This window comes from Colletes gigas, unplaced genomic scaffold (genome assembly GCF_013123115.1).
Source record: "Colletes gigas isolate AHSC1104 unplaced genomic scaffold, ASM1312311v1 Colletes_gigas_Sc00008, whole genome shotgun sequence".
NCBI classification, from domain to species: domain Eukaryota; kingdom Metazoa; phylum Arthropoda; class Insecta; order Hymenoptera; family Colletidae; genus Colletes; species Colletes gigas.
The window spans coordinates 2166086-2188236 of NW_025106637.1; the positions used below are offsets into that span (position 1 = coordinate 2166086).

The 22151-nt window shown below is 42.0% G+C and overlaps 1 protein-coding gene across 6 annotated transcripts in view; it reads right to left on the reverse strand.

The window, feature by feature from the left end:
- Nucleotides 1-22151, reverse strand: part of LOC122396903 (fasciclin-1) — a 293077-nt gene that overhangs the window by 7476 nt on the left and 263450 nt on the right. For 2 of the 6 annotated variants that reach the window (XM_043395662.1, XM_043395659.1), the window contains 7 exons: nucleotides 18229-18234; nucleotides 14487-14729; nucleotides 13821-13850; nucleotides 7825-8039; nucleotides 6138-6300; nucleotides 5904-6048; nucleotides 5656-5697 (listed from right to left, as the gene is read on the reverse strand). In XM_043395662.1, coding sequence (XP_043251597.1) covers nucleotides 5656-5697; nucleotides 5904-6048; nucleotides 6138-6300; nucleotides 7825-8039; nucleotides 13821-13850; nucleotides 14487-14729; nucleotides 18229-18234 — 844 coding nt within the window. The remainder of the gene's footprint in view (nucleotides 1-5655; nucleotides 5698-5903; nucleotides 6049-6137; nucleotides 6301-7824; nucleotides 8040-13820; nucleotides 13851-14486; nucleotides 14730-18228; nucleotides 18235-22151) is intronic. The other 4 variants (XM_043395663.1, XM_043395661.1, XM_043395664.1 and 1 more) reach the window with 3 other exon arrangements.

Sequence of the window (22151 nt, forward strand, 5' to 3'; positions counted from 1 at the left end):
GTTGCGATGTTGGCAGCGACAGACGGGAGATGTTTACCAGCGTTTTGTTGACGAGCATGAGATCGGATGACACTAATTTCTGAGGCTACGGAACACAAAGACGCAAAATGCAAGTAGCGAAAGATCCGCGTGGTTTTGATTAGCTTTTGGCAACTTTTCTATATAAAATTATTTTAAATAGAATTTAGCTGATATATGGTTTAATATAGTGTTAGGAAATATATATGAATTTGATAAAATTGTAATTTTATTACTTAGTCGGTTCTTGCGCAATGCACGATTTTCCACCTACGAATAATGTCGCAAACTGCATTTCTTCGTATGGTAATGTTATAGAATCGCCACGTTTCGACACCAGATAGCGCGCACCTGCAGATCCCTGCATCCCTGCATTCGGAGGGATGAGAGATACAAAATGGAGGAGCAGACAAACGCATGACCGGGGAAACAATCAGTGTCTTTGAACACGCGGTGAATTTGCGTTATAGTTGGTAGAAATTATTGTTAACCTCCTCGATGGATAGTTAAAGCATGAAGGAAATTCTACAGTTTGCCTACTGTCCATGTAAGTATTCCAGGTTATATTTTATTTGCACATAGTTTCATCGAGCAGCGAAAGGGTTAAGTATCGTCATCCAGTTGTGTTAATATTATTTAATGAAAGGTATCGATGCAGCAAAGGATATTGTTAGAATTGTTAGAATACTTTCGATTCGGTAGTACGGATCGAAATTTTGTAAGGCATTTTCGATGATATTCGATAGCTCTTTCGAACTGTAATAAAGCCAGCGTAATTCAAAGAAAGCAGCATGGACTTGTTCATTCGTTAGAATAATTGGAAAGCAGACGGAAGTAAAAAGTGGAAAATAAATACGAGACGCTCGTTAAAAGGGAATTCAAGTGGTCGAACAGAGAGCGTGCAAACAAGATAATTATTTGAAATAAGCTTCGTTCGTTATGCTTTAAGCATTTCTTCCCTTGTGAGGTAGATACGAGATACTTCAGTGCCCCGCGCATAATTCTGCTTGTAACTCTTATCTTTCCCTTTATTTGCTATGGTATACCTTAATTATCTTATCGCACTTTTATTCTCTCTTTCGTTCCGCGGCCACCTCTTATCTTCATTTTTATCTTCGTCATTGTCTCAATTTTCATACGTCTCGCGTTAAATTACTTTTCCGCGTTATCGTCGAGCGTTTCGTTCTATCTAGTGCAGCGGTGGCGCACATAAAGATGGCGCCACATACCTTCTTCGTCGACCGAAAACATTTGCTATCTGAATTTTAATATTTATAATTTCTATTATATTATTTTGCAGATCACCGAGTGGATAGACGGTATTAGCTTCTCTTCAAACGTCGAGTCGGTAAGTTTATTATGGTTTACAAATTTCTGTTATCTTCGTCGATTGTATGTTGTCCAAAGCGTCCTCTAAATGTGTTTTGTTTGCAGAACAACTGTCCTCGCTATGTCCACTCGACAGAAATGAGAGTCCCAGAACGATTCTATTCCGAGTCCGGCCGAGGCTACCCGAAACCAAACGGAAGGACCAATCAGGTGACTCGATATACAAGAAGGTGCGAGCTGCCACATAGGCTCACTGAACTGCTAATTAGTATGCAACGTGATGGTAGGAGCAGTAGTGGTACCGGGACACTTGTGATTCTCGGCGGATTGCGTCATCCCAGGTAACCACATTTTAATCGCGTTATTATTCAGACAAAGGTCGCAAACTTACTTAAATAATAACAGTAATTTATTACGAATACCGAATAATTATTCTGCGTATGAAATATTCGATTAATGGAATTTAATAAATATTTACGTAATGACCAACCACGATGTAGTTCACGTTATCGATACACGTAAAAATGTTAGAACAGCGTTCGTTAAACGTTTGGATCGCGAGTACGATTACTCGTATAGAGACAAATTTGACAAATAGAGCCCAGCTCTAGGTGTACACGGCAAATGATTACGGCGATTCGCAATTCGCGGCCGAGCGAATGACCGCGCTAGCACGTAGCAATTAGCACCAGGGGTAATCAACGAATTTGCATTTAAATGGCGGCCGAAAGGTGCACAATAAATCGTCTTGCGGTGCCTGAGCCATAATTGTGCGCGTTCTTCCCGGGTCTCTGCTCGCCGAGAGTGTCCGGAAGCCGCGAAATTGCCATGTACCGAAACTAAATGGTAATTCATTGAATCTTTCTGTTTTTTTCCCCATCGTTTTTCCCATTATTGTTTCGCGCGTCGTCGATTTGCTTCCACTTCGGAACGTATTGTTTAGAATTTCGAATTCACAGCCATACAACGACAGAGAATTCTATATTATATTCATCGTTAAGTATATTTTAAACGTTACAACTGTAAACTGATTGAATTCAACGCGAATCAATATTTTTTGCACATTTGTAAAGAAATGTTTGATTCGACGGGCTGTTTTGCTTAGAAACGCACGAGAGCGTGTAAATTAAAACTGGCCCCGTGGTAAAACCCAGCCAGAGGGCAATTTACAGACGTCCATATCGTCTCAGCCATTTATCCTTGTAAAAAGAAATAGGAGCCAATATATTTTGCGGGTGAGCGTTTGCATCCATCCAAATCCGTAAGGTTTTCTCGCCTCGTCGTATATCCTCGCGGCAGAAATAGATATAATACAAATTTACGCGCAAACCGATCCCCCGTTTGTTTAGATAACACGAGGAATACTTCGCAGAGCGACGGGGCTACAATTCGTTGCGATCTCCGAATGTTTTCTTTATTTTTTTTCCCCCCAAACGTTGCTACTTCTACGTAATGTTTACAAAGTCACTTGAAGATCTTTTCGAACATCAACAGCTCTCGAAACCTTCCATTTCTAAGGTGCAATTGAGAAATGTTTAATCCATAACGAAGAATTTTATTCCCGTACAACGCGAGCCAATTTTTTTCTGCGATTGTTTAGTGAAACCAGGGGTAATCAGGGTATGAAATCAACGACGACGATGAGCACGACTACGCGGCCATGTTCCCTCGTATTTCTCGCGGAGATCTAACTCCGCGTTTGCTCTAACAAAAGCTTAATTCGACTTCGTTCAAGCAGCGACAAGCGATGTGCGAGACGAAAATTCGATCGTTGGTATACTCACCGTGTAAAGTATTCGATAATATACACTTTGGAATCTGTAAAGCTCAGCGCGTTAATTGTTTCGGGGAAGAAATCGATCTTTATCACCTGAATATTTCTGTCGTTCGTTATCGATAAGAAAAATCCTTCTCGACGAGAATGTCCATAAAATATGGGAGCCATCAACGCCAAACTCCTCTGGATACTAGAGTCGGTAACAAATCTGTTAAAAATTCTGTTCAGAAATTAGTTGAACAATCTGTTTGTTCGCGTTCTTATCGATAGAAAACGAGAAAAGATCTATTCCAGGTGATAAACTTATCATCCTGTTCGATTGCACGTAGGAAGATCAGCGCGAGGCTTAAGAAAGCTATTTTGTTCCGCGATTCTCATACTTTTAGTTAAACAGAGCGACTAGTTCTGGTACAAGAGGAGTACAGTGCATTGCCCGATTCGTTTGTTCGCATAAACGAAGGTTATTTCCGTCTCGACGTGATTAATTTAGCTTTTCGTTCCGTACCGCGCGAAACAGAAGGCGATTAAGAGAAACGAAACGTGAGTGCCGCGTCCATTTCGATGAACGGTTTACCGTTTTCGCTCGGAAGCAGATCGATGGAAGAATTCTTGCATACGTGCAGGCGTACGTTCAACAAGCAACAACGTGAACAAATCGTGAAGCGAAGCGCGATTATCTACGTAATGTATGTAGTTCGAAGACAAAAAAAAGCATATCTTTCAAGCGACGAGTCACGTGTGGAAACGCTCGCACTCGATTTTAAAGTCATACGCAGCTGCGACGCGTTACGAACGAGGACACGTGACCGATCTCACGAGAAAATAACAAAAAGCGTACGACCCTGTCGAAAATTCATTCAAATTTTTTGTCTTCGTGCGCGCAGAACGAGAAAAAGGAAGCGATAACAATTGTAAAAATGTGTTCGAACACCGTGTCGATTCGAAGTGACTCGACAGGAGGCCAATTACGTTGCCAGAGTCAATTATAAGCGTTTTAGACGTGTAGCTTTGTCTCCGTTGCGTGGGACACCCTTATAGTTTATGCATTTTGATTCATGGCTCTCATAGAATCGTTGACACGGATTCGTTTCATCGTAGGGGCGAATAGCTCGGTTCTAAACCTTCTTCTCCTATTTTTAGACTCGTGCAAGCTTGGAGAGGTGTGTATTGTTATAATAAATGTACAAAAATAATAAAATTCCTCGCTGAAATATTTATACAGGGTGTTCGACCAACCCTGGTGAAAAATTTTAATGGGAGATCCTGAAGGCCATAAAAATAGGACGAAAATTAAAAATACCAATTTGTAAACGGAGGCTTCGTTAAAAATTTCGCCCGTACTGAATTGTTTTCTCGAAAATGGGTAGGATTTCGGGGGCATGCGTAATGATAAAAAATAATTGTAATCGACCTCTGCAACCGAGAATAATTTTTCCAGAACGATTTGAAATTTTTTAATTTAATTTTTAATAACTTTTTAACGAAACCTCTAAAATCTCCCATAAACATTTTGTCTAGGTGTTGCCGAACACCCTGTATATTAACATGGATAAATTTTGCAGCGTCGAAGTTGGAAACAATGTCCAATCTGTTGATTCTGTTTTATATTCTGACAATAAACAGATAACTTTTGTTGCTTAAACATTAAATAACGAAATACGTTCGTCGTGCTACGCGAGTGCTCCAAATTTATTCGATCAAACATTTCGAAAGTTTGCAAATCCTTATTTTATACGATTTCGTATTTTCCGATGCATTGAATATTTTTTAATGTATTTGTGTATGCAATACAGGAATCACAGTTGTTTAACAAACGAAACGTTTATTTTAGAATCGATTTAGAACCCATTTGCCTTTCGACGAGCAAGAATCCGTATCAACGCGAGGTTTGGCCTCCGTGCAAGATAAGAGAGGTCCTCCAGCAGGATCGCTAGCTTCCCTCCGTAACTGAACTGGATTCGCGATCAGTTACCAGGGTGATACCGATATCGTGCGTCGAGCAGCTTAATCGAACCTCGTGAGCTCTCGTCCGTAAAGATTCAGCCTTAGCCGTGCGAGGGTTTTGGCGGAAACACTTTTCTATCGCGTCTCGTGAACCCTCCAAAGAAAATTTCAAACCACGGTTCACGAAATCCTGTATTCCGTCAGAAAGTTAGAGACCACTTTACAGATTGTAGTTCTGCGAAGCTCTGGAATATCACAAACATCGTTTCTTCCCTTTTCTCATCTTTTTTTGGTAGATCGGACACTCGAGGATACAATTTCTTAGTAGTGTCTTTATCGTTTATTCGAGTTCCCCAGTCTTGAGATTCTTTGGTTTAAAAATTTGAGAACTCGCGCGAGGATCGAGGACGTTCACGACGCGATATCAACGTGTTTCCAGCACGAATCGTGGGTAAGATACGCGCGTTGAACGCGGTGCGTGAGAGTGCGGAGAGAACCCTTCGCATATTGAGATTGTGCCGTGCTCGTACAGTTGAAAAGCACGTGTCGTCGCTCATCGGCGACGTCTAAACACTGAATTCACTCACCGAAAGTTTCTGGACGGATCGCGTTTTCGTCGTGCTTGTCATCTAAATGTAACGAAACAGCACCAGGTTTGAGAATATACAGAAACAGTGCTCGCACGGAGCGTGATTTTTTTAACAACACTCCCGAGACACATTACGCGTGAACCGATGTACTCGCAAACGAGCAGTCGAGTGTATAACTGAGAGTCTTTGGATATTGCAAGAAAGTGCTTACACAAAACGGTTAGAAAATGGCTGGGAATACTTACTCTCGCTGTACTCCCGGACGCGAAGCGTCAGCTTGTCCCTCATGGCCGTGAGGACGATTGTGTCGTTGTGTTTCATCTCCTTCAGTTTGGCCATTGTGTACGCCTCGTTGCCCATGACGAGGTGTCGTTCCAGGATTTGTTTCGTCTGCAATCAGACCCGCGATACCCGGTTAACGGACACCAAAAGCGACTGTGCGATTCACATAACTGTTCTCAATGTTTCAGGATACTCACGTGATAGCTGAACTCGGGCATGAAGAGCTTCTTGGAGGTGGACGGGTAGCTGATCGTCGCCACGTTCCAGGCGTAGTCGCGCGGGGCGAAGTAAGTGAAACGCTTCGTCGTGTCCTTCAGCATGTCGTTGAATCCGCGTCGTTGGCCCAGGAGGAACGTGGAGCTGGAAAAGGGAAAAGGGGATCGAGTGACGAGACGGTTTCCAACGCAACAAAAGGACGAGAAGTCTGGTAAGACTCATCCTTGGAACAATAGCTTAAAAACTTTTCTCTTTTCAGATAGCTCCGTTTTAGACACACAGTTCAGATTAGGGACGAGTCTGTCGATGGAGGCTTCTGTTTGCGGGTTCTCTCGAGTACCGCGATTGGTTGCAGTCTGTGGCCAAGGTTTCTAGGGGTTGCGGTAAAAGGGTAGAACGCAGATGCAAACGAATCGATGCTAACGGGATCCTGGTATTCGTAAACGCACGTGTGTGACGTATCGCGTATATGGGCTAGAGAGATACTGCAATGGATGGTCTCTGGTCCGGATATCATGGTATGGGGTGATGGAATGCTGACACCACCATCCATCCAGTGCATCGAGTAACGATAGCTATCGTATAAAGGGGCTAATGGCATTAAAGCCAGGACATAACCGACCGTTTCCTATCCGCTGGCCGAGCAATGATCCCCCGATCCGCGGGAACAAGATGGGAAACTTGCTGGCCAGCCTGACGTCCGCAACGTCGCCTCGTTTATTGTAACGTATCGGCCATCGATAAACTCGGATTGTGCTTTATGCTAGATCGAAGCTCCGACCGGGTCGTGTCTCGCTAGCGCAACATATTTTTTTCGTACCATCGCGGCAGCTTGAATTTTTCATCGTCCGAACACGCTGTTTGCACAAGGCGAGCGCGAACGCGAACGCGTTGGTCATGCGAACGTTATTTAACTGGATTTTATCGTCGCATAAGTTTATTTGCCGTTTATTGGGACACCGTTTAATTGGATTTTCCATTATCGATGCGTCGGTAATTGAAATAACGAGAGGGTAAATTAAATCGTAACGCGATCTCACGGCGTTGTGTTGAAAATAGCGAAAGGAAAATGGACGCGACGGAGTTTTATCTTCGTAAACGGTTCGCGGTAAACGAAAATGCTACCAGGTCAAATTAAACTGTTTTCGAGAGACCACGGGTTAATTACGCTATTTTGAAACGTTTCTTACTTTTCTTTATGACTTTATCCGAGATAGATTTCTAATGAATGTTTATCAAGTTGGCAGAAATCCTCTTTTTATATTTTCCGAGCTCATTTTAGCGCGTTAGTTTTCTTGTATAAGAGTCCATTAAATGGAGCAAAGGGAAGTATCGATAGGTAATCGGGGACAATAGTGCTCGGTAGGAATTTAATAGATCGACGCGTAGCTCGTGGAACCGTCCAATTCCCGGCGTAAGATTCCGTTTATAGTTTCTCCGCGACGCGGAGCACGTTCGCGGTAATTGGAATGGAGATTTGTTGCGTTATTTTAATTAAATTCGAGACAGAGCACAGGAATTGAGCCCTGACAGCGGAGCAAACTTATTTCGGTGAGTCGCTTCGACGACGAATCAAAGTTTCTACGGAAAACCGACGTGCAATTCGTGGTACAATTGATATTGCAGATACAGTATTTTACTCGCGTATCAGAAAACGGTTTCACTTACTTGAGCATGGGATCGGTCTTGAGTTTCTCGTACACAGTCGTGTAAGGAACACCCAGGACTCTGTCGATGATGTGAATGATCCCGTTCGTGGCGGCGATATTCGCGGTGATGACCGTTGCGTTCACTCCGCCACCTTCGACGGTCACAGTCTGGTTTCCACTAGGTCCCTGAACCACGTTGAAGTACAATTTCTTCCTATCCGCCATCGTAGACACCTATAAAAAACGGATGAATCTTGAAGGGAACGTTAACGGGAACACGTGACGCGCCTAAAAAGCGTGCCACGCGTATTCTGCACACCGAAACAACGACAGAATACACAGAAAGACAGGATAGCTGATACGGGATTCGTCGATCGTTGTCGTAACGTTTTTACATTGGCGAGAAACTGAATTTTTTCAGCTTGAAGAGAAAAAATTTCATACAGGGTGTTCCGTCAACCCTGGGAAAAATTTTAATGGGAGATTCTGGAGGCCAAAATAAGACGAAAATCAAGAATACCAATTTGTAGATGGAGGCTTCGTTAAAAAGTTATTAAAAATTAAATTAAAAAATTTCAAATCGTTCTGGAACGTACTGAATTTTTTTCTAGAAAGTGGGTAGGATTTCGGGGGTATGTGTAATGACCAAAAATGATTGTAATCGACCCCTGCAACCGAAAATAATTTTTTCAGAATGATTTGAAATTTTTTGAAAATTATATTCTTGATTTTCGTCTTGTTTTGGCCTCTAAAATCTCCCATTAAAGTGTAATATATTTATTTCGACTAGCACAGCTATACTAACAAAATGTTCTCGTGTGTAAATACGAAGTAATTGGTCGAGCAGAAATTCTGACCCGTTTTGGAACATCCAAGATAATCGCTGGAAATTTATTTAACGTCTAGTTAAAACACGAACAAACGACCGTAAGAAATTTCAGTTGTTTGCGTGGAATATTTGTTCTATTTAAATTCGCAAATATCGCCGGGAAAGCGACTGTCTAGACTAGAATGCCCTCTTAAAGTCGAGGATTCCTTTTTCGGTTGATCCTTCTCTCATGAATTTCCCTGGTACTTCGCGCAGCTTCCGGGGGCTACTTTTCCGATTTTGAGCCGCCGCCGCGTTCGCGGATAGACGCGTCTTCCCGGGTTCTGACGGGCTTCAAAGAGCAGATCGAATAAATTTCATGAAAATCCACGCCCCACGCAAAGAATTTTCCTATAATCCTCTTTCTAGGAGAGATCACTACCTTTACTTTTCATTCTACGGGATCACGCACTCTTTGCTTTCTTCAATTCACGTTTCGTTCCATTTACTCTCTATCTACGATCCGTTCCCTCGTTTTTCCCACCCACTAGCGTACATTTCTGCCCGGTCTAATCGCGTTAGGTGCTCGCACAGTCGACGCAAGTGCTCTCCAAAGGTGATTCAGCGATTAGACGTTTAACGCGAGAACATATTTCACCCCCATATTTATTTCAATCACCAGCGACACAGTTTTCAAAATAAAAAGGAGACTAATGGCAGGGGATTATAGTCCAAGGGCTGTACAATTTTTCTTACTTAAAAATATCGTCGCAGAGTAAGCTTTATTAACTCGAGCACAGGACCACGAAGATTTTTCTAAGCCTTCCGAAGCAACAATCATTTGTATTTACACGTTTCGAGCTCGAACAGTAATTTCACTTTTAATGCCCGGTCTTACAACCTCCGAGAGGATTTAAAAGAAAATCCCCGCTGTTAGCTCCTAACGCTTTAATCCTTCTCCATTTTAACTAGTGTTAAGTATTCGAGTGTCTTCTGAAGTTACATTATAATCACAGGTTAATTCGCGAGGTTAATTCGAATTGAATTTCAAGAAACAGACACTGTTACGAGCCAAAGGGTTAATATAATAAAACAATGAGAATAGAATGGTGATTTGTACTATTCGATAGTTTACTACGTTCTAGAGTTTGTACCTGTGAGAATAAAGTTTTAAATCCAAATCAGTCCCCGTCATAGGGACTTTCAGGGGTTGTTTCATTATATCTCGGTCGAATAAATGAATCGCGAATGCACGCATATATTTGTCGCTCTGCAGAGAAAAAGGAACGTCGCGTTATCTCGCGCGAAACTGAACGCGACGTTACGAAAGTTTCGGTGTTGCTCTTCCGCGGTTGTTTTATCGTCTCATTGGGGGTTGGAGCCGCGCGTCATAAAGTACGAAAGCGACATAAAACATATCCGCCGTGATAAATTCGCGGGAAAGCACGTAGCCACGGCGCTGCTTAATGCAAATCGGTCGACACCTGGGGGATAAAAAGTGCGCATATTTTGGTCGACCGTGGCAGCGTACTCGGAAAACGATTAAAGGGCGAAACAAAGCTGCGTCGCGCGTTGCTTTATCGGGTCCCCGCTATAATTTTTTCCACGGAATTACGAAGTACCAATCGGGACGATCATCGGCGTTCTTGGCTCATTCCCCGATAATTTTAATCGAACGCAACCTGTTGGACAAGTCGAACGAAATGCAGGAAGATCGATTGCGTAATTTATCGGAAACAAACACACGGAGACAGGCGGGAGGGATCGCTGAGCCTCGGGTTGCGTAACAGTAATTGTGAGCAGTCGGGTGAGGAACGTCCAGTTTCAATCGATCAAAAAGGGGTCGCCGGGCGCACGACAATCGCAGGCCTCGCGTTTCAAAGCGAACCAAACCGGAAGTTAAAGAACAATTGTTTCTAAAGTCGTACCGAGCCTGTTTACTGATCACGTTCCGAGTTCAGTCGCTCTTTTCTCATCCTTTAAGGGCGTACTCCAGTGTGGAACCTTCAAAACATTTTCTTTATTTTATTTTCTGAAAGTATATTCTCTCGAATAATTAATTTTGCGAAAGAATTTAGAATTCGATCGTTTGCTTTTAGTGGCAACGACAGTATTGCTGGAAGGTTTATTGAAAGTATTTATGATCAGTTTACGAAATGTGTAATTAATTTCTGACAAAAATCACGCAGGGGGAGGGGGGTTGGGGGAGGTTTGTAATTACACGGTAGAATGGTCCGGGTGGATGCAGTGTCGTGAGTTATAGATTTCGCACGCGTAGGTATCTCGAGTCCAGGCAACTATTATCGATTTTGACCTGTGAATGCAATTAAGGGAAATCACCGATATAGCTAATTACTTCAATACCTATGCTTCAATCACTGGATACGCTGATACGGAACGCTGCCTTTAATTATACGTCCTACACGTTAATAAATTAACGTTCTACTGGCGCGAATAAAACGTAAACTCGCGCGATAAAGACCCGGTTTTCATTATAGATGCAATCGACGCTGGACAGGCGACTAACGATCGATTGACACGCTGTGCAATTACAGATCAATCAACTGTACTGCTCGTCGAAGCTCTTTTTCTCAAGTCACGAATTAATCAGTTTATTTCCACGAATAAAATCGCAAAGAATCTTTTATTTTGACAAGTCTGTAATAATTTTAACAAGTATCGATCGATTCAATATAAAATGTTTTCTAAACACGCTAACCTGTTCATCGGAATTGAAATCGAAAATTAACCGATCAATTAATGAACTGATAAGGAGGGTATTGTGAAACGAAAGCTTCCGCGGAAGCATGAATTAATTTACGATTGGATTATGATTAAAGCCGAGCAGGCGCATTAATATCGAACTGGTAATTGCCGGTTATTAAACAACATTGACCGGTAATATGGGGAATATTTATTAGCAGCTACGGCGTATGAACGGTCGTTTCAATATTGACTTTGTTCACCTTCGTTTACCACCCGCGATGCATGTATTAATTATTGTAAACAATGAGCAAATTGTTCTAACCAGGAGTAACGTAATTTTCGCTTGCCCGTTGGAATTTTGGGGCGTCGAAGATTGTTATCGATTATTATACCCGTGATATTTCACGGGAATAACACCTATGTATTTGACATCAAACGAACCAATTATGTAATCCTATATTCCTTCTGATTTTACAAAGAATCATCAAAACTGCAACAAATAAATTTCTATTGATCAAACTCAGTAATCAACAAATATTTTGGACAATGGTCATCTACTATCGGGTTAAATACTTATAAAATCAATTTTAAACCATGCTCTTAAAGGAAGTAAGTTTCGTACGAACGATAAAAAAAGAATCTTCGTAAAAATTCATTATTTATAACTTTCTCAATGAACGATACACCATTGCGATAAATAAGGCTCGTTGAAATTTATTTTTCGGCGATTAAAAGGTCGCGGAAGCTCGAAATATTTCACTTATTAGAAACTTTTGCCAAAAGAATTACATTTTCGATCGTATTTTTCGTCACGCTCACGGTCGTTCATTATCGCGACAAAAGTGCGATTTTTCACACACGCCTCGGATTTGCAAAACGCTTCTGCGCCGGCCGATAAATTTGTCGCGTTACCGTACGTGTAAACAAACTGCGAACTCGCGAACAATACGACGAAAACGGATAAACTCGTTTCGAATTTATAAATTCACGCGGGGGAATTATTCTTTTATACATCGTTGGCGGGGGATAAATCGTTTCGATCAAGCGATTTTCGTTTCCTTTTTACGCGGCGAGATGCATTTTTGCGAAACAGCGTGATTCAACGCCGACGAAACAAAGTGCCTTTTAATTAAATATCGCCCACCCACTATTTCTCGAGGGCGTTTCGAATTTTTTAACGGTTCGATCTATTATGTCGCGATCCACCGGCGTGCCTCTGGAATATCAGCCAGGAATATTGAATTCCAACGAATGTTACATTAATCGCGCGTTATATAAACGAGCCGGAAGTTTCGCGAAGTGGCGTTAAATGAAAATGAACTTCCCTGCTCGTACCCGATAAGGAGACCGAGTTCCTTGGATTAAGTGGATCGGAAGGTAAAAGTTCCCTGAAAGACGCCTAACGTCATAACAACGCGGGCTACTTCTACTCTCCTCAAAACTTTCCTCAAAGTCGACCGACCAGGGACGGCTGGGCTCTCATTATCATCCAATCAGCATGACAAAACTTTTCGTTGAAATAACAAAAAGCCCTTAGCTATTTTATCGCGTCTCTCGCGCCGAACTAGCGATCCAGTTTGGTATTAGATCATCCCATAACTTCTTCTTACGTAACTTACAAGTCTCGTATAAGTCGCGACCAATTTAAACGAAATTCAACAGACAAATTCACATCTGCGACAAGCGTAAGCATTTTTAATCGATCCGTAAACCCAGAGTCTCTATTAAATAATTGCTCGTGAAAATAAAAGTTTGCGAATTACACGACAGGATATTATTATACCGAGAAACTTAGCAAAGAGAACGTCTACCCGGAGATTAGCATGAAAACTGAGTTGGGGTAGTTGGTGGAAAAGAAGTCCGGTGGACCAAAAAAATAAGTAATATATCATAAAAAGTCAACGTTCTTTCTTTTTCAATGAAAGTAGAAGTTTCGAGTGTCATAAGAAGCTTTGCATACAAACTGCTAAAGTTTCATTAAAACTTTGATCTGTGGTGTACAGGGTGTTGCAAGTATTTCTGGCGTCGTTGAAAGTGTAGAACTGTCTGAACAAAATTTCAAGAGTATCAAGAAACAATTACGTGTTAATTTGTTGTTAGTAATATTTTGAACACCGTGCTTGTTTGTTAACTCGTACGGAGACGATACAAGGTACACAATCTTACGAATTAAGCCAAATTGCCTAATTAGCTAAGTGCAATCGAGTGGTGTTAGCGAGCGAAGCAAGCGCGAAAAAACAAAACACCTGCGAACGGGAACTTCGTGTTTCGAGGTAACGCGAGTCACGGGACATAATTTTTTCCCATTCCCGCTGTTTTCGCGACATTAATGCGCAGCCGGCGTCAACGCGAAACGCAATTATTCGCCGAACAACGAGGTAGTCGGATCGGGATCAACACTGAGACGTAAATCAGGCGAATGCGGAGAGAAAAAACAGATGCAGAAAGTTCACGAACAGTCGAACAGAGAAACACTGAAAGCTATATAAATGTGTAATTACCCCAAGTTGTAACTTCCCGGACGAGGATTTCTTTGAACAAAAACAGAAAACAGAGAAACATTGAGTTAATCAACGTCTGTGTACGCGTGTCGCGACGCTAAAACACAGTGTCGAGTGTCTGCGATGCGGAAAGCAATGGAAATCTTGGCACCAAAGACTGTTCGAACTTTTGGGGGGGGACGCGTAATAATGGATGCTCGATGCTTTGCATGATTGCAAGCAATTTGGCCGTACGAAGGTTTCGATCGCTTCAAACTTTGGAATCTTTATCTCTTTTTATAGGGATCCAAAAGTCTTCGAGACTGTTTCGCATTTTCGGTACTTCGTCTTCGGAATCAATTCACTCAGGCTGACAGGACATTTGGGAGCATGGGATCTATCATGATTTCAAGGGTTATCGGTACAATAGAGTCACACAGTTCCTCGAGACTTTTGAAACTATCAAGGTGGTTTGAATCTTACATTTAACTCCAAGGTTAGAAGGAAGAGTTTTGCCCTTTAGAGTCTTTGATTAAAAATATTTTCCATTTATTAGTAGCATCGTCTGATTTCAAGAAATATTTGAAACGACTCGAAACCTTGGACCGTATGTTCGAAACGGTGCGAAGGACCTTTTAGCCTTTGGCTTGGAACGGTGTTGGGAATTCGTAGAACAAACAGACCCACCTGGCTGACGCTCTTGTTCTTGATCTTGTCGAGGGGCAGCCGCTCCTTGACGCAGTGGAGGTTCAGGATCTCCTTGACGCGCTCGGAGTCCTGAAGGATCTGTTGCACGCCTGGTTCCTCGAATGCCGCGTTGCTCGGCGCAAACAGCGTCACGTCGCGCAGATGGCTTATGGTGCTCATGATTTCGTCACCGAAATCGCGGATCGTCTCGTAAAACTTGTACACCGGACCGTCCTCCTTTTCCTGTACGTAGAGAAGAGATTTCTGTTTATCGATTTCGGGGGTTGCCGACAAACTGATTCTACACGGGGGATCGTTAATACGAACAGAAGAGAAATAAATAGAAAATGGTTAAAAGAAGACGTAACGAAAGAGGATGGAAAACCTTGCCGCATTCGTAGGGCGAAATTTGCGAAGTTCTTTGTGCTTGGGCAATTTTTTGTTTTGTTTTTTGAGGTAGAATGTAAATGTTTGTAAATAACTTCGCATATTTCGCTTCTGCACAAAGATGACAAATAAAAAGTTCGCAAGGATCACAGGAGGTTATAGGTAACATAAAAATAAAGCTTGAAGCCGTCTTAGAATAATTAGATTCGCGTTGCCCGATCGAACGAAAGATCTAGGGATTTAAAGGAACGATGGAAGTAATAAAATTTGTTAAAATCGTTGTCCACGACATTTTCCGAGATACGACGAACATTTTTAAATACACCGACATCCGAAGTCGTATTTAATAAACGTTGTACAGAGTGATTCGTACAATTGGGGCATGTCTCTTTTATTATTTCTGGGTACTTTTATGTCAGGACAAATTTCTTCAGGACATTTACTAAACATATCGATCTTTCTTTCTCTGACATTTTTTCTTTTATTTTTGGCTTCCAATTTGTCTCGTAGAATTTCATAGCGTTGTTCGTCGACGTTGTATACGGTATTCTGCTTAGATCTTGCTTAGATTCATATTAGTAAAAGAGTCACGACCTGTCCCAGTCGAGCGAACGACCCTGCACAACTCAGGAAGACAACGATCAAACAGATGCGTGTGCACGTCATCGTGCCATTTACAAAGATACGTCGAAGAATAATTTTTGATGAAAACCATTTTTAAAAAAATCTTTTCGAGTCATACCTTCCTTAAAATGGTAATTTATTTTTAGAATTTTGACTTTCCAGCTTCTATTCGCGGCAGAAGCAAGAATGCTTGTCAAACCTCGAAAATGATCTAGTTTCGAATAGAACATCTCAAGAATAGAGCATCTCTATAACCAGTTACTTTCGTGGCTTTTCAATTTTCACGTGATTTAATGCGACGGAAACACGTAGCTTCGAGATCCTCGACGCGCTTGAATACCTGGTTCGTCAGCAGGAGTCGGTGCTAATTAAAATTCGATTCGAGACACGACAGCTCGCGCGACGCGAACAAACGTCAGGAACGTTGACCGCGAGCGTCGCGACGTTTTGCGTTATCGCTTCGAAAATCGCGAGAAGTTTCCTCGTAGTTTTATCCGCGCGCGGTTCGTTTGATTTAAAGGAAAAGTCGAGAGGAAACGCGCTTCAAACGGGGATCGAACGTTGCTCGATCGGATTAAAGCTGGCCCGGGGGGTAATTAACGAGACGGTGATTAGCTGCTCGCGACGGCCGATTTTCACCTCCGCGTCTCTCGGCGCTCATCGACCAGATTAATGACTGAGAACGGAGAAAATAAGACACGAGACACAGAGGATCAGGGCTACGGGGAAACACGCGTTACAGAAACTCCTCGTTAAAACTTCCGACCTTTACCTCGATAAAAGTTTCGTAATTATCCACACTATTTACGTTTACGTCCAAACTACAACGATAGATTTTGTGGCTTCTATGGAGGAGCTTCTGTACAGTTTCACAATTTAGAAAGGAATGTTTCCATACAGTAATTCTTATTCAGATCCTTTGCGATACTATTTCCTCCCATTATATCCAAGGACTCGTGCAATTTATGAAACATGAAAATTATATCCACTTTAATTGCACAAGAAATTATATTTGAACTGCATCACGTTCTCCGATATTAACACTAATTACAGGGTGCTCCTAGTTAGATCAAATTTACATGCAAAAATGAATCGAACACGCGGAATAAATTTTTTCGTTCTTCGTTTCCGAGGAAATCGATTTCGAACACACCTGTGCTACGTGCGCTCTCGTTTAGCGATTCTCAACTTCGAGGACCCTCATACGAGTCCATTTTACTCGAAAACAAACCCTACAAAATTAATTTATGAAACAATAACATTTCTAATTACAAATCTACGTTTACAGCGAGATTCATTAAATATAATTTCAGCAATATGCTCACGTGCACCAAACAACTTCAAAGCTAATATTCTCGAGAACGAAGCCTCGTACGAGATACTTTTATTCCACGTTGTCGATCCACATTTGCACGTACGAACGTTTTTTGCCCATAAATTTTCATTAACATCCTTTTCCATCGAATGGAACGATTCGTTTGGTCAGCTTGTACTTTTACCGCGATCTTCGTCTCGTTAATCTCCTTTCCGCGAGTTTCCCGAGACTTGGGCTGACAGGAAGCAACGAAGGGGAAGATTAACCGGGCATCGGTGGCGTTACGAAGGAACAATATTGACACCGGGCAAAGGAAATAACAAAAGAGAACTACCGGCCGGGAGGATCGTCGAAAATAAAATATCGTCGAACTAACATCGGTAAGCGACGGGATAATAACGATGCTGGTTTACTAGCAAGGTGTCTACGCCGGGAATAAATTAATGAGAGAATATCTTGCATACAACGCCGAGCCTTGATTGAAAAGTAAAACAGAAACGGGACGAGGGAAAAGTAAAAAAAAAAAAAAAAGAAAAGAAACTGACTCTTTGAATTGAAAACGTTTCCAATCACTGGAAGGACTCTCGTTCTGTCGGAACTTCCGCAGGCTGTTTTACTAATGAAGCCAAAAAGACTTCAATCAGAAACATTGAGACACGGGAAGTGTCGAGGACGGGTATTTCTAATTGCTTTTCCATTAGCTTTATTGGTCTACGAACCTGCCTCGGAACAATAAAAAATTAAATACGATACTCTTGAATTGTTTGAATTTTGTTGAATTTCCAAAATTTTTTATCTGAGAAACGAAGACGAATGAAAATATTTTCTCTCGAAGGAAAGACTCGATGATCTTCGTAATCTTCTATATTTCACAAGTTGCAATTACCGCAGTTGATCCTATAATCTTTTTCGACTCGACATCGTGTCTCACGTCTCTCTTACCGTTCGAATCAAGCAGAACGAAATGTCCTTCCCTGTACTGTCTCGTAGACGATCTTTAATCGCATTTACATCTAGGAAATTAATCTAAAAAGTCAAATGCAGTAAGTGCAGTCGGTTATTCGAACGTTAATCGCGGCAACGAAATTTCTCAGTTCTCGTCGTCCGACCAGTTATCGAGTCGGATCACTCGAATTCGTTTTAAGTAGAACGTACAAGCAGTCTCGCGTTTCTTTACGTTGATGGAAGACCGAGCAGAGCATTCGCGATTCTCCCGACTGTTCTTACAGGCTAACTACCTTCTGAACGTTTTCTAGAGAAACCAACAGAAGCTTGATACACGACTAATAACGACCGGCCGATCTAGAATCGCCCATTCGACTGTCGCAACGCAGCAAACGCGTTACATATCGTAGGTTTGCGGAGTGTCGTGTGTATTCGATAGTCTCTGATGAGTTCATTTAATTAAGTACTTACGATGCCCTATACGACATGCAGAGTCCAATAGAGACATGCAAAGCACCACAGAATAACATCATTGAGTCAATATAAGAGTAATAAACACATGTACACAATTGATAGAAAATTCGTTTCGACAATTAGTTCGAGACGAAAAGGGTTTTACGCGGATTACGGTTTTTCTACTCTCTCTCACGGAGCAAATTCTATCGTCTACCTTGTGTTACATTCTTTCAAAGAACGCTACGACCGATACCTTTGACGTCCTTATCCTCCCGACGAGGGACAATTCGAGTCGTGTTCGAACAACGTCGCGTCGATGGAGTACAAAGTGTCGAAAAGGGGAGACCAAGTGGTGTGGGACTGTAAAATTTTATTTCAAAGTGTATTACACTCCTATAAACAATTCTCGATTAATGGTCCCATGTTACAATTAAAAATCTATATTTTATAAAACTTTGCACCACTTAGCGTCCGATTTAAAGGAGGATTTAAAGGACTTTAGGGACTTCCAGCTCTATTTACGGTAACAGATAAACATAAAATTGATAAGAAACGCGATTTTATCATGGCACTTGGTAATCGGCAAAGGAGTTCGAAAGTAGCCATTTTTGGTATTCGTCGAAACAGGATAATTTCTAGATATGTATCTGTACCTATCGCGTAATTGATCTTCTTCGACGAGCATAAAGAATGGCCATTCCGGAACCATCGTCCTCAACGATGGTTTGGACGCGTCAGAAGGGAACGAAACAGAAAAATAACAACGACAAACGGATACGTTTAATTGGACCGAAAGAAACGCGAAACGATGGTAATATAGAGCCACGTTATTTTACGTCGGTGCATTACGATTGATAAAAAGTTCGGTTTAACGTTCCCCCGGAGTCCGATTGCAGCCGACGAGGGGGGGGCTTTAGTAGGGCAAATCAAACGGTAAAGGCTCCTTGAATTATCGGCGATAATTGAAATTTTAATCGAATCCGTTCGTTGGCTTCCGAGCGTGCCAGTGTTCGCAACACAGCGGACAAAAAAAAAGAAAAAAGAAAAAAACTGGAGGGGGTACTAGAAAGATAGTGGCGAGGAGGTGGGGGAATTACAGTGTAATTGCTTCCGTTCTTTTGTGCCAGTCGACTGCGGAGAGAACACCGCGCGTTAATATCGGTGTAATAGAATCGGACACGTGGCCGATAGTAATTTAATATCGGTACGCAATTAAACGCTCGATTGCCAGCTACCCGTGCCGATGGAAATCGTTATCGCGATAATAACCAGCCCGATTAAATAGATTACTCGGCCGTGTCTAGTGACGGCACCGATTCGGGACTACAGTCCGAAGAAAATTAATCGGCCGTTCAAGGCCACTTCCCCCCACCATCGATCGCCTACCGTGGCGCCACTGGCGAGCTTCATCGAAACGACGAGTGATGGCGTTGAGACACAGTCGAATATAAAGTTACCAGATATATGTATGTACCTCTGACCGTAGATTTATTTATAAATTTCTTTTTTAAGAGTTTAAGCGATTGTACTTATCAATCTCGTCTATAGAAATGGTACTTTATATGTCTAGTGACTTCAACCGCATCGAGACTCTATTTTAACCCAAAGACGAATGCTCATTCGCGTCGCGTATGAGTCTCCTGGCACATTTTTAAACGACGAGGAACAAAAAAATTCTTTGCAAAGATTAAAAACATCGTTAATATTTGTCTAACGGCCGCAAGACGTCTCCTCCGTACCGTTCTATCATTTTTTAGTCTTACACTTGCTGTCGGAGGTTTGTCACCCCGACGAAAGGTCCTGTAAACAGTCTTATCTCACATAAAATATGAATACCTTCGAGGATCACGTCGTAACGTCGCGAAACGAGATCGGTCGAACGACGCGGCGATCAATCTTGCCGATGCGATCGCGGCTTCCGCAATTTTTGGCGCACGGTACACCCCTCAGACGGCGTCCGCGAATCGTTTAGATCAACAATCTCCGGCGCGGATTTAAGCAGACGAGGTTAACGGCAAAACGACTCCCGAAGTTCGCATTTCGCGACGAAATCGAGGAAATTTCGCGATTCTCGATCATCTGGTCGGTGGCCTGTCGTTCGCTCGAGGAAACGTAAACGAAATTTCTTTTCGCCGATAGCGGCGTCGATCGGCCGCCGTGCCCCGTCACGATCGTGATCCACGAGGCCAATATGGCCACCCTCGGAATCTTCGGAGAACACAGAAGTTAGGCTACGGATTAAACGTACGTTTTATGATATAAGTAATTCTTACGTAGTCTATTTAGCGATAGATCAGGCGTGATGAGAGATGATTCAAAAAGGGGGATGAATGGCAACAGCGTTCATGATCGAATGCACTGATTCATGTCTCATGATATATCGTGGCTATGCCGTTTTGTGAATGTCACGAGGGCTATGCTTTCTCTATTCATGACTGAGGTGTCGACGGAGGTATTCCGCGATTCGTCGACCAACATCGTGTACCGGTGCTCTCGTCCTTGACAACATGCGACATTCAAGGGAGCTAACAGTCATAGGCTAGGTGTGCAACGTGCAGTGCGTACTCTCGCTAGACACTGGCGGTTTACAAGGAAGATTTTTTCTTTTTTTTTTCATTTGCTCGTTTCGCTTGGCTCTCTAGTTTCTCTTTCTCTCGTGTTTTATTCGAGACGCCGATGGGTTCGAGCCTCGGGATCGCGTGGGTGGTGGTGTGTGAACTGTTTTAATCAGAGACTCGAAACGATGCGTGTGGCTGGAACTGCGAGCGCAAGGTGGACGCTCGATGTTACGAACTTGGCTGTCTCTAAATCTTTCGAACGCGGAGATCCAATTCTATTCGCTGAAACGGTCCCCGCGAAACTCCGTGCTTTATACTCCGATTTATCGATCATTTTTTTATTTGAGAAGACCCTTTGTAATTTATTATTAAAATCGATTGGTTCCACGAGGCCACCCTCCACTGTCAGTTGTTCTAGCTCGAAGGAGAATAAAAGTTGTATCCGCGCGTAAAAAGTTTCAAAAGCAAAAATTCGTAACACTTCGCGTGGACCAGCTTGAAAAATACATACAAAGTGGAAATGTATTCAAAATTAATACGTAACGACGAGGGTATACTTGAAGCGTTTATTACTGCAGCTACATACGTAATTACGGTACATCTATTCGGATGCGTTATGTGGTCTATCGTTAAAAAGAAAAGATATTTTGTTTGTAAAATGTTGTTCTCTAGACAAAAAGTATTTTCGAATTGGTGTCGCCCGATAGGAGGCAATGTACAAAGCGTGTGAATAAAGGGGATGAGAATATATTCTGGGGGAAAAGTCTCTTTCAGCGAAGCAGGACAATCGTTGACAAGATTGTGAATCATTCGCGTACGGGATCGATCGAGATATATCATCGTCGTAAATCTTCCTTGCAAGAAACGACGGTGCATTCCTCAGGCAATAGCTAAGAATTCATTCGAGCGCTGTTTCCAAATCACCAAAAAAAAGTATATGTTCAACAAAATCGTCGAATTTCTCAACATTCTCATCATCGCTATCTAGTACAGTTCTAATCTAGAAATCAGTCGAAAGCAGTGTTTTCGAATGTTTCTAAATATATCGATTCGCGTTAAAAAATTTATAAAATATTTAGCGAAATCGACGTCCTAATAACATTAACGTCTATCAGGACCTACGTACGTACGCTTTTGGCGCGTACTATCTGTTTGTCCTTTTCTATATTAGTTTTAAAATAATATTCATGACTCCTCCAGTTCATTTTCTCCTGTTTTGATGCATAGAATACGATTTTATACGTAAACATTTCTCGCCACACATTATATCTTCGGTAATGAATTTTTTTCTCGAAAGTGCGTAGGATTTCGGGGCTATGTCTATTGACCAAAAATGATTGTACCGGACCCCCGCAACTAAAAATAATTTTTTCAGAACGA